Source organism: Ambystoma mexicanum, chromosome 11, assembly GCF_040938575.1.
Source record: "Ambystoma mexicanum isolate Mex_15411 chromosome 11, UKY_AmexF1_1, whole genome shotgun sequence".
Taxonomy (NCBI): Eukaryota; Metazoa; Chordata; class Amphibia; order Caudata; family Ambystomatidae; genus Ambystoma; species Ambystoma mexicanum.
This window is the reverse complement of record NC_090934.1, coordinates 1,378,453,556-1,378,467,209: the sequence shown is the minus strand read 5'-3', so window position 1 is coordinate 1,378,467,209 and position 13,654 is coordinate 1,378,453,556. Positions and strand designations below refer to the sequence as shown.

Here is a 13,654-nt window from a genome sequence, read left to right as displayed (position 1 = left end):
GCTAGAGGACATTCTCTAACTAGGTGTTTATCCGAGGCACAATACATGCATAAGCCTGTATGGATCCTTCTCATCCTTTATTGCGGGGATATGGGTCCACGGAAGGCCCCTATTTGCAAGGGTTCTGGATCGCAACCAGAGACTGGAATAGGGTCGGGTTTCAATGTGGTCTCAAGGGAAACCTTCTGGAAGGGCATCTTGGTCTTTTTCCTCTCTGCTTTCCTTTCCTGGATATGAAAGTCTATCTGCATGGCAAGATCCATAAGGGCCTGGAATGAACTTGGACGAGCCACTCTGGCTAATTTGTCTTTTATCTCTTCATTTAGCCCCCTTCGGAAAAGAGTAAAGCTTGCGTCTGAAGACCAATCCGCTTCCTTGGCCAATTGTTTGAATAGTGTGACATATGTAAGCATGTCCTGGGATCCTTGCCAAAAGTCAAGTAGACGTTCCTGGGCACTATAGACATGTCCTGGGCGATCAAACATGGTTTTAAGAGCCTGTATGAATCCATCGTAATCATCCAGGACGGCGTCTCCAGAATTGACTAAAGGAGTAGCCCAAGTCAGTGCATTCCCAGAGAGGTGCGAGATTATAAAGCCCATCTTCGCCCTGGGAGTTGAAAAATAGTAGGGCTTAAAGGTAAAGTGGACTAAACAAGAGTCAAGGAATCCACGAAGGGTTTTTGCAGACCTATCGAATTTGTCTACAATGCCACCCAGTAGCACGCTTTCCTCTGTGGCAGAATCGCAGGACAAAACTAGTTGTTTCAATGCGGCGTTTTCCGCCTTTAAATTCTGCACCTCAGTCATTAATTCTTGCATGCCACGCATGAGATCCTGAACGGCCTGTTCCATGTTGGTTTCAACTTCAGTCGTTTGGCGTCTCAAACTGTCACGGAATTCCCCCCTTCTCACCTGAGATTGCTCTTTGCAGGATTTCTTGGAGGAAGTCTTCTTGCGCACGGATCGGGTTTTGTACAAGCCTGCGTGAGTCTCCTCTGACTCCAGCGTGCGTTCAGCGTTCCAGGATACTCGGATGCTCAGGACGCCCAGGAAGCGAGGAAGTGTTCACGAAGGAGGTACACGGAATCCGGGGAACAAGGTAAGAGATGAGGGAGGAATGAATTGGGAAATTAGAGGTTCTGGGAACCAAGGACAGGAGAATAGTTCAGCGAACTACGGAGCACATGTCTAGTCACTACCAGCGATAGCGTTGAGACGCGCGGGGCCGCAGGGGCATGGTCTATTTGTAGAATGTGCTATGTCCGACGTGGGAGCTGGTGCAAAGCGTACCACGTTAGACGGCCATGTTGGGAGTATCAAAGAGTGCAAGCCCCGTTGTGACAAGGACCAGGAAGTCCAAAAGGGGCGCGTTCTGTGGATCATGACACCGCCATTCGTTCAGATACTGTGAGATTCTGCCTCCCACTGGGGTCTTGTGTGCTAAGGTCTCAGAGAGATTTGGAGGTGGCTGCAGGAGCGCTTGAGGGCAAAGATGCTGCTGCTGAGGCGGATTTCGCACCTCTTCCTCGTCCACTACGAGGGAAATTTCTTTTACATTTCTGTGCGGCCTGTCATCTTCCTCTACAAAATGAGGAGTAGTATCGAAAAGAACGACCTCTCCAGGAAGATGAGCCTGAATCAGGTTTTTGAGGCTGTCGCATAGAGGTGCTAAGTGACTTAGCTGCTGCCTTGGAGGTCTGCAGTTTTTCTAAGCTCTCATCAGCTTTACTGCCGAACAGCCTCGAGCCGTCGAAAGGCATGTTGAGTAGTCTGCACGTCCGGTGCAAACCCTGACTTCCTCAACCACGCAAATCTGTGCAGTACTGTGCTTGCAGCCATGGATCTGCTGATGCTGTCAACAGTATCCAATCCAGATTTGAGACATTCCCCCATTGCCTCCTTACCATCTTTCACAATATTCAGAAACCCTTCCCTTTCTTCACCTTCTGCAATATATTCAGCTGCCGCCTTTCCGCAATCCCACAGGGTATGGGTGAACCTGGCCAGGGTACCGGTAACATTTGCTGACTTAAGGGCCATACTGTCCGAGGTAAATACCTTGCGAGCCCAAGCGTCCACCTTTTTATCCTCTCTATCTGGGGGGATAGATTGGTAAGCTGACTGTCTTGTGGTAGTAACAGCTTTTACCACTAGACTTTCCTGCATAGAGTGTTTAATCAGATAATCAGGGTCACAGCTTGATGGCCTATGTTTTTTAGGAAAGTCTTTATTGACTACTTATACGACAGGTGACGTCGACACGCTACGGAGACTGTCGAGGGACATCAAAGCCATGACCTTGTGCACAGCGCCCTCTGCTGAAAAAAATTCTGAAGCAGCGAAGCCTGACTCAATCATATTCAGACTTTAAGTAACAAGCATCACCCACCTAAAAGAACATCAACACACGACCAGTTACAGAACGAGGCAAATTAGAGTTAAAAATAACACACAGGCGAAGGCAGTAAGGGGGTCTATGAACTGAGTGAACTTGATCTCTGCCCACTCAGATGAACATCCCCATCGGGCTGCATAGCTCAGCGAGTTAAGTTCTCACTCCAGACATTTGGGTGCAATCTGCAGGTCCCAGGTTAGAATCTCAAAGAGCCCCAAAATTAGAAAATATCTAAATATATTGCAACAGAGAGGTTCGTTTTTTATAAAGTGCTAATTGCACAGAGATGACTTCTGTACACTTATCTCCTCCGTGCAATGTTCATCATTTCACTGCGAAGTGCAAAAAAATCACGTTAAAGGTAGCAAAAACAGCTCAACATCTTTTATTCACTTAGTAGTGCAAAAATGCCATGTTGGAATAGTAATCCACGCCTCACTCTTCCTGCCAAAACTGAGAAAAACACTGTGTCGAAGAAAATGGTATTAATGGCTTTTACCAACACTTTTTTCTCTTGCAAAACGACACAGTAAAATAATCAAACAACATGCCTGATGTGCCTGTAATCTTGTGCCATGTTACACTGTCAGACAGTACAAGTGCTAACATCACCCAACGTAATGGGGCTATTATATCACCCTTACAAGGATAAGAAGAGTACCTGCCTGCGTTGGCCCCGCATAGATTCAGACCTGTTTCTAGCAGGCTGCAAACAAGGCGTGTGTAGCAGTCATTGACCCACTGAATGAACTATGTCACTGGCTTCTATAATATTATGGCAACTGAAACAAGTAGAACTGTTGTGGCAATTGCATTTGACCGCAAATGTGTCCTTTCTGGCATACACATATACATTTTATCATGCACATATGACATCCATGTATATGGGAAATATGTTAATGGAATGTCTGATTTAATAGGCAAAGCTCACAATGTGTAAACACATGTTAAGGGGCAATATTAACCCATGTGTGGATTGAAAACACATCAGTAGAGTCTATGGGCCAGGATGCATTTGCTCCTTTTCAGCATTTTTGAGATATGTTCATGTCCCAGAAGGGAATGCATTTATTGCCAATTTCCATGCAACATCACTGCATGCAGAGCGTAGGCAAATGCGTGAAGCCGACTCACCTGCAGTACTCCCCCTCCTTTGCTGCTTGGGTAATAATGCAGAAAATGGTCAGGGAGCCCCAACATTTTGGCGAGCCAGTCCATAATATTCATCTCCAGCTCTGTACAAGCTGGGCTAGAGGCCTTCAAAATACAAGTTAGCTCAGATATGAATTCATATAGAGGGATGAAAAGCAGGTGCAACTCATTTCAATAGCAATGAAGCACAGCAGATAGCTAACATTAACTCTTGTATTACACCACGCGGAAAACATCACTGAGCAATCATCCAGATTCCAAAAGTACCCATTATCTTATGTCATTGTAGATATAATGTTCATCTTCCACACATGTAACTTCCTAATTACCTCATTATGATTTTGCATTTAATATGCTGCGTAATACAAATTCGGTCAAAGATTGTGTAACAATCGAAATAAAAAAGTAAAATGTATATCTTCACAGTCAATTTCACTGAAACGATTAGAAAATGTAGGATGATCTTTTTTAATGACCTTTTGGGATGTACTTAGAGTAGTGGTAAACATGAAGGGCATGGTGGGAGATGCTCTAGAGCAGGGGTCTACAACCTATGGAACTCCAGAGGGTGTGACCTGTGGCTCCCATGATCCCTTGCCATTGACTAGGTGAGGAGGGCTGGTGGGAGTTGTAGACCAAAACATCTGGAGATCCAAAGGTTGCAGTTACTGGTACTAGAGATTTTGTAAACATTGTCTGCAGGCTGAGAAGAAAGTGGGAAGATGCTGGGAGTTTTAAGCAGCATGAGAAAAGGACAGCATTAGGGATAGAGTGTCGGTAAAGACAGAACGTAGCAGAGTAGTGTTTGTTTCAGCTTGAGTGGGCAGCAACGCGAATTCACAAAGAAACAAAGAAAACCTTGTTGTGGACTGTGTAAAAGACACCTTGTGCACAGAATGGATGATTCAAATACAACTTTAAACAATGACAAGCACATACTGGGCAACTCAGAGGGTAAGTTCCGTAATAACAAAATGCAGCTGCTTGGAAATGCCACCCACTACCAGCCTCTCCACACCCAATACACATTAACTTGGGATCTCTTTGAACTGACCTTGTGCTGTTAAGGGGATGCCAATAGTATTACTAGGCAGCCTTTTGAGAAGCAATGGCTTATTTACTGCTGTAAACCAGCTCATGGTGCATTAAAAATGTCTTCACCAAGTGTGTCTTCTGTCTCTTAATTTATAAGCAATATGTGTTGTCTTTGCATCTTTTCCTTGCACTGAAATCCTGCTAAAAACACGTGTTGGGAATATAAAAAGTTGTGTCTCTTTTATAGGCATTAGATGGGCATTTTCAAGACACTACATAATATGCCAGGTACAATCACCATTTTCTGACTTTTGTCATCTTATGGCCAGGTACTGCCCTTATGGCAATGCAGGAATCTCGTTTTTGATTCAAAGGAAGGCTTTTATAAGGTTGATCGTTATCAAACTCAGCTGATCATACGCAGTTTTCTCTGTAATTGTGTTTGGCAACTACATAGTGCCCTAAATGGATCTTATCCTTCGCTTGATTGGACATTTTCATTTGAATACGCTATAAAAGACACAATGGGGCAGATTGACAAAGAAGTTACTACGAGTAACTTACTCCAGACATACTAGAAGTAAGTCACAGTTGCTGATGCACTTTGCAGGTTCAACTCCCTTAGCCTTTCATCCTTCCAAGGTCAATAAATCAAGTACAACATACATGGGTAATATCAGCGCCTGGTATTATAGCACTTAGAAGCTACAGGAGTCTAGCATGATATGCTATATGAGAACACAATTTTATTATTAGCTTCTTTGTGAATCAACACCAACAATGTTATTCAATTGAACAAAAATGTCAGGTAACTTTGGGAAATTTGAAGATGTGGAATTTGTTAGGAGATTCTAATGCATTGGCTATAGGAAATATTACGATTGATTCAATTGAAAAGAAAAACTCACAGCATAGTATTTGGTTGGATACACTGCGTTTGTAATTATTTGAAAAATAGGGGTGTCAGTTTCAACAACAAATGACTTACAACACATTTACAGATAGCAGAGGCATCCCCTATAAGGGTGCCTGTACAATAGCACACAGATGAGAGAAAGCAGTGAGCTAGTTTAAGACGGTACGAACAAAGTGGGACATGGACACCAAAAAACCAGGTGACTTACAAAGATAGCAAAAACCTCAGGGTGAAAATGACACTAAAGAGGAATACTATACAAATATACAAAATTGCATTATTACGTGGCACTGGGTCAGGTAGGGGGGATGGAAGAAAGGGTGGCTGTGTCTTTGACAAGTAAGTGAAGTTTAAGTCGAGCTCTGAAGAGATCCACAGTTGGGCTGGCTTAGATTGTTGTGGGAACTTGGTTCCAATAAAGCGAGGTGACTAGGGAGAAAGAGTGTAGGCGAGAGGAGGCCCAGCGGTGGGCGGGTGCACGGGACAGTGAGGATGAGAGGAGCGGATGAGCAGAGAGAATGATATGGTGAGCAGAAAGAGATACAATCAGACAGGTACTTAAGAGCAAGACCATTGATAGCTTTATAGACCAGCAGAAGGAAGAGAGCAGTTGTGCATGGGGAGCCAACCAACATGTTATCCATAGGAAGAAGTGGGTGAGGATCTGGGTAGGTTGTAGAGAGTATGGGTAATGAAATTGAGGGCTTTGATTGGAGGGAGGAAGGGGGGAGGAAGGAGTAGAGAGGAAAACCAAGTAGTAGGCTTCAGCAGAGGTCAAGTTTGCTGAGCTTGAATGTGGAGATTAGAGCTTTTGTAGAGTGGCGAATAAGAAAAAGACAAATCTTCCTTATGTTCAGAAGGTTAATACTAGCAGCAGTGGTGGTGGTAGTGAAGCATTCCTTTTTTATGATGTAGTTAATTAAAACCTTTCAAAATGTATATGAAAGTACAACTATAAAAATTAAAAGATACACGTTAACAAGAGTAACATGCACAATCGTGTTAACATGTATCTTTTCATTTATAGTAATGATTAATTTTTGCAGTCATAGATTGGTGTCAAAGAGGGCCCTAAGGTTGTGAATCATGGTCGTGCGAGCCAGGTCAAACGGAATGGAGGTAGAAGAGGGGAGGGATGGCGTTGGAAGCCTAGGAAGGGAAGAGTGGTGGGGTCAAATGTTTGTGAGTTTCAGAAGATTTTAAAGGAGTGACCTTCTACATAGGGGGAAATCCAGACCAGAGCAGTTTTGTGAAACCCAAGGTCCTGCAGAGTGAGGAGGAGAGTTGAGCGGTCAACAGTGCCAAAAGCATCAGCGAGGTCCAAAAGTACAAGCATAGAAGAGAGTTTGGAGAGGTGAGCATCAGAGAGAATGTTGAAGATATGCATGAGTGCAGTCCCAGTGGAGCGTTTACTAAGGAAGCCAGATTGAAGTGGCTCTCCAAGGCCATTAGCCTCAAGGTTCTTAGTGATCCAGTGGAAGATCACCTGCTCAAGGACATTTGAGTAATGGGATAGCAGGAAAATCGGGTGATAGTTGGGCAAGCATAGGGTTTTTTCAAAGGGGTAGGGCAATTGCAGACTTGAAAGAGGCAGGGAAGAGTACAGCAGAGGGAAAGGTTAAAGAGATAAGAGAGGTGAGGGCAGGTGATTGTGACAAAACTGTTCACCCTTTGAGAAGCAAATGGGTTGATAGATGTGCAAGATAGGTTGGCCCTGCAATGGATAGGTGCTAATCCAGTTGGGGAGGTAGGGGGAGACGTGGTGGTCAGAAGGCATATGCAGGAGGATAGAGAGAGGAGGGCTGTGTGAGTGTCATGAACTTTAGAGTTGTTGGAGGAAAAGTAGGAAGCAAAGTCTTTAGCAGAGAGGGAGCAGACAATAGATATTGGCTTGGGTGGTGTGACCAAAGCTTGGAGAGTAGATGGAAGTGTGCTGGGTGATTGTGAAGGGTAGGATTACCTTTGTGAGGTAGGAAGATATGACTGAGTCCAGTGCAGAGGAAAGAGCGACAAGGGAATTGTGATAGGCTAAGAATAGTGTGGAGGTTTGTTTTGATGGTTTGGATCGCAGTGGTGATCCATGGCTGAGGGCGGTGGGGTGACTGTATGTTTATGCAGGACAGTGTTGTTCAAAGGCAGTCATAAGAGCATAGCGAAAGTCAGAAAAAGCACAGCCAATGGAAGAGGCATGAATATGATAGAGACAAGAGAGAGGTCTTGATATTATCAAGGTAAGGGGCAAGAGAGTTCTACTTGAATTTTTTTTCTTTTCTTGGTCATTGAAGAGGGGAAGGGAGGAGTAGAGGGTGGCAGGCATGAGACATTAAAGTGAACAATGCAGTGATTTGAGGAAGAAGGGTTAATGGAGTGGTCAGTGTAGGAGAGAAAAGTAGAGAGAAAGACAATGGCCTCATTACAAGTATGGCAGTAAGGCAACAACGGCACCAGTATCACTACCGGCACTGTTGCTACTGTACCGCCATACTACGAGTTCTGCTCACAGGTGCCCTTGCACCCACCAGGTCTGACATGGTGGCCGTACCGGCACCCGCGAGCAGAACATGATGGTAGCACTGGTACCGTTATTAACGGTACCGGTGTTACCACCCTCCCCATTCCCATTCAGCCCTATGGGGCCGAATGGGGATGGGAAGTCCCTTATTAACGGCACCCACGAATGGGCAATTACCGGGTCAACCCAAACTCGGCATGACCCGGTAATTGCCCATTCTCGGGTGCCATATTTTTTCGCAGGTTTGGAGGTAGCCCGACTGTATTACAGGCAGAATGGAACCCTTAGATAGAGGATGACAATATATTCATTTGTTCTTTTTATAAATACTCACAAATGATTCGATACCTTTATTTCAAAACAACATTTTCGGGTCATTTTTTGTCAGTTCTTAAACACTTAAACACGAAAATCAATTAATTGTGTACCCTTGCCTATGTCTCTAAACATCAACATGTGTTAGTGTGGACAAAATTAAACACAATTTTTTTTTTTAATGTATTTTACTCAGAATTGTTTTTAATTACAATTAACTTCATCGGGTAGTTTACATACAACTTATATTTTGCAACAGCTACATGTTACTGTTCAAATCCGAGTACCTTAGCTTTTCTAAGGGCTCTTTAGTTATGTCAACATAGATGTGATCAGCGTATAAAGTTAATAGGCTGCATCGTCTTGTTCTAAAAGCATGAAATGCTACATACCCACGTGAACCCTAAGCAGTTAATGGCGTCGGCCAGCATGTCCCCAAGCAGCGAAGGCCAGGAGGTGAGGGCAGGAAAGTAGGCATGCATATGTGGGCTCTGCCAATGAACAACCTGAAAAAGAGATGCGAGACGGTGTCATACTGAAAGTCCCACGAGGAAGCTCTCCTTTACAGGGAAATACTGCATAGTAAATATGCACATTGTTTGCAATCGCTGCGCTAATTGTGGTCATCAAGTAGCCCCATACGTACATCTACATAACCAATAAACCCAGTGGAAGGATCGATTTGTCAGTGCGTTCTATGATTGTACATCAGGGGTGTGCAACCTTTGGCTCTCCAGATCACTACAACTTCCATCAGCCCAGGCTAGCGCAGCCAATGGTGCGGGATCATAAGGGTAATTGTCCAAATCTGCGAAGCCACACACATTAGAATACAGATAATTTTGTTTAGCCAAATCAGCTGTCAACATTTCTAAGAGCTCAATGGATTCTGCAGTTTGGTAATAAACCAAATTGCATCAAACTGCTTCGTGAGTGTTATGGTGGACAGAACGGGGTGTGCATGTTATCTTTCATGCTGTACAGGGTTTCCATCAATTTGACCCAGCATTAATGGAAAGTATCTTTTCCTAAGCCTACTGGTGGACCGAAGCAAAGCCATACTTGCTTATGCCAGGCCTCTGCATCCTCAGGGGCAATCTAGCCTGCATGGGTACTGCACCGCCAATGGACAGAACCTAGGAATTTGGCAGCAGTAGCCAGCAAACTCTGTGACAAGAACCACAAATCACTATTGTAGCCCCTTCAATGCTTTCTCAGCGTGACTGGTTTTAGGGACCAGCTCCGTTGGAAGACTGTGACTTTAGAGATCGGGTTAAATTCCACAGGAACTTCTAAACAAGATGACAATACTTTTCACCAGGGTAGCCTGCTTCAACCAAGAATGACTAATGTGTTGCAGAGACCAAAACCTAAATTCTATGTGCCACCAAAAGATCGGGGCACATCAGTTCTCTGCATCTCAGCAGTTGAGCGTGGGATCCTAATGAAATGCCATGGATATTTGCTGCACGAGATTGCCAAAAAATGGCTGGCGGTGTGGACTGCGCGAGGTCCAGCCTTTACGTATATTTCTGAATAGAGAGAAGTTGAACGTGGGGACCAAGATGTGGCTTGCACGCCTGTTGTGTCCTTTCTATTACATCATGTAGCAGTAACAAAGCACATTTGCAAATCGTAATAAGCCTGTCCGAACACCTATGCTTGCTTAGCCGGTACCTACTTACTACAGCAGTGGAGGCTCTGCAGTGTGCAAGCACATCAAGAGGGCATAAATGGTCCAGACATGAGTGGCCAGATTACCTGGAATGCTAGCTATGCTGGGGATTGATGATGGGTCCCTGGGGAAGAGCTGGGTAACGTTTACATTAGGGATTTCCAATGTACTGCACGAATGGGATAATTCTAATGCCAGTGTTGGATGCAGCCACAATGTTCTTTCTGCTTACAGAATGTTTTCACCCCTAGTAGAGGAAAGCACTTTTTGATTGTTCTTGATAATGCCATTGGATTCAAGTATTCCAGAATTGTGGGCTGGACTGGTTTGCAACTTGGTTTGGAATCATTTCTGTGAACATGTAACTTGAATAGTTTGCCATTATTGTCTTCTATCTTGATAGCAATCAGCAGAGTTCTTTCGAGAACCAAGTGTGTTGGGCAATAATAATAATGTATGTAACTATGTTCTATGTAAAGCACTTTGGATAAAAGTGCTGTATAAAAAAGAAATGATTATTATTACTTTTGGTAGCTTTTTGGCTTATCTCAATTTTTGTGTTTGTGTGATAAGCAATACTCCTTCCCATTACCTTACAAAATGGGGTTGATGGTCTCCACCCCTCATTCCAGGAGATCACAATTATAATTATCATAAGTATATAAGGCTTACGGTGGTGAGGGTGCCACATAGAAAATGACCGAGTACATGAGTGAAAAAAATCAGTCTTGTCACGGAAAACATCAGCACATGAGTAGCCAATTGTATTGGTGCTCTCTAGAGACAGATGTGTAGGTTCCTCAAGCCAATTGATACCTTCAATGTACAAGCCCCAGAAGTACAGGCTGACAGGTTATTACAGAAAGGTTATTAAAGTGTAACTTTGGTCATATCACCATTGTTCACAAACGGGAATCATAATTGATGTAACATATGTCACACATCATAGATGATTAGACAGAAAGCATCCGAGTTATAGTAACACACAATAGCTTTTCATTCACAAGTCATTGTAACTACATTTTGAGACTAAACACACAAAATAAATGAAAATCAATAAAGTAAATAACCCAGACAACCAACCCTCCCCTAATGCATGCCTTCTGGGATCCCACATTCCCTCCACAGGACATTATTCATGACATTGTCATTTCACATCATAAATGGTATCATGTTTGATATCTCAGCAGGAACGCGGCGGCATCAATTACAAAATTACAGATCCTATCACACTTGCGCTACTTCTCACTTCACCTTCACCTGGTTATGACAATCCCCATCTCCTTAAGATATGTGAATGTGACACCTAATCAGCGGCAATAAAGGAGTGGAAGCCCAGCGGCCATCGACACTCTACTCACCTGATCTGCCTGGACATCTCCTGGGGCACCCCGGCCCACGCATTGAGAGCCTCCTATCCTCACCCACCTCCGAGGGAACAGAGAACACCGCCCCCATAAGTGACCCTAGCCTCCATATCTGCATCTGGCCTTCACCCGTTTTGAGAGCACTGTGTGACACTGAACCTACAGAACCAGCATCTGAGGGGCATAGGACCCTCCCTCTGCCCAGGAAAACACGATGGCCAAACAATCAAAATCCGGCAAGAATCCAGACATAGCCGCAATGCTGATGTCATCTGAAAGATCCAGGAAACAGGATCCCCCTGTCTCCTCCCCTTGCCTTGGATGACAAGGGGTCTCTTGCAACTAAAACCGACATTCGGGCATTCATGGCGGACATCAAGTCTGAATTCAGATTGTGTATGACTTAACTGACCGCCAAGCTGGAAAACACCGATCAAAGGGTGACGGAGGCCGAACAGAGATTGGGAGAGGTCGAGGACCGGGCCCAGGAGCAGGCATCCACTCTGGTGGAGGTCCAGCACTCAATCAGACTCCTCCAAGATAAATGTGAAATTCTAGAATTCAAACAAGAGGACTTGGAAAATAGGGCCTGACGTTAGCACCCTACGAATCCGAGGGGTTCCAGCGTCAGTCCAAGACAAAAATTTGGCAGAATATGTGGGTGACTTTTTCCAATCTCTTCTTCCACAACTAGAGAAGTCACAACTCCTCCTAGACAGTACACACAGGATGCGCCCTTGCCGCAGAGTGGAATCTGACGCCCCACCAGATGTTACTACCAGAGTAAATTTCTTCACTACAAAAGAAGCCATATCTGCAATCAGTCGCACCCGGGATGAAATAACCTTTCAGGGCTCTCCCCTCCAAATCTATCAAGACCTATCTGTCCTTACCCTCCAGAGAAGACGATGTCTCCGACCCTTAGCTGTCTTCCTGCAGGACCAGCAAATCCGCTACAGATGGCTCTTCCCCATGGCCCTACAGTTCTCTTACAAGGGCACCCAGAGGAGGATTATCCACCTGGAGGATGCTGAGAAAATCATGCACTCAGCCTCGCCTAAAGCCCACTCTCCCCTAGCCTCTGAAAACATCATTGACACAGACCTCCCAACATCCCCAAAAACTCAGCAGTACTCTTGGACAAAAGTCCCGAGGTTCAGAAGAAAGAAATAGCTCAATGCGGAAATGCTACCAACCTCCTGGAAAATTGAAACCCTAAGCAGCATGAGGCTGGACCCTGGCTGCTGAAACCATGGGCCCAACACTTACCCGGCCCGACCGAGCTCCCCTCCTCCATACTTCCGGACCTACCTGCGGCCCACCCGAAGGAGTCTCGTCACTCACGGCCATAAAAATGGAACTTTGACAACCGGAGCAGTGGGCCCTACCCCACGGCCTGTGCCCATATCCAAAGTACAATCCGTCTAAGTCCTTGGAATATTCAACCCACAATTTTAGCCATGTTGGCTACATAAAGTTACTTGGCCACGTTGGCCAGGGGTGGTGCCGGTCCCACAAAACTGCCCCCCTCCTAGTTAAATCTCGGTCCTCCCATTGGAGGCCAGAGCCAAAATTTCAATGGCAGGTAAAGGTGCGGCTGCAAAACTTACGAAATGCCGGCTGATTCATCTTCACCTCACATCCCCCCTCCGAACGCATCAACATCCTTACCTCTCATTCAAGGTCACCCCACCCTGAGGTTAGTCTCTCTGAACGTTAAAGGACTAAATTCCACAGCCAAACGCAAATCAATTCTGCAAAAGCTCCAAAACGAAAATGCAGCGGTGGCTATGCTACAGGAAACGCACCTCTTGCCAGCTGACTTTGGGCGTCTACGCTCTCAGTTCTTTCCGAAGCAATTTTGTGCATCAGGGAATGCAAAAAAGGGGGCACAGCAATTCTCTTTAGGAAGGGGTTAGATCCCTAGATACTAGATACAAAACTCTGCCCGGATGGCCGATTTGCTGCTGTGAAGTGCCTGTTGCTGGGACAACTATATTCCTTCGTATCAGTATACGCTCCGAACACAGGCTAAGCCGCTTTCTACGAAGCTCTGAGCACCACCCTCACCTCCTTCCTAGAGGGTCAACTTATCATTGGCGGCGACTTTAACGGTGTCCCGGACCCCACAAAGGACAAATCCCATCCGCCTTCATCCTGAGACTTTACTTCAGCACTGGCACTCTTGCAGCTATTCAGAAATCTGGAGGTGGTGGACTCATGGAGGGTACTCCACCCCTCAGAAAGAGATGTTTCTTTCAACTCCTACATCCATAGGACATTCT

At 45.0% G+C, this 13,654-nt stretch overlaps 1 protein-coding gene across 1 annotated transcript in view; it reads right to left on the bottom strand.

Annotated features, from left to right (window-relative positions):
* Nucleotides 1-13,654, bottom strand: part of HDC (histidine decarboxylase) — a 128,813-nt gene that overhangs the window by 87,912 nt on the left and 27,247 nt on the right. The window contains exons 3-4 of the mRNA XM_069624974.1: nucleotides 8,720-8,833; nucleotides 3,532-3,654 (exon numbers count right to left, since the gene is read on the bottom strand). Coding sequence (XP_069481075.1) covers nucleotides 3,532-3,654; nucleotides 8,720-8,833 — 237 coding nt within the window. The remainder of the gene's footprint in view (nucleotides 1-3,531; nucleotides 3,655-8,719; nucleotides 8,834-13,654) is intronic.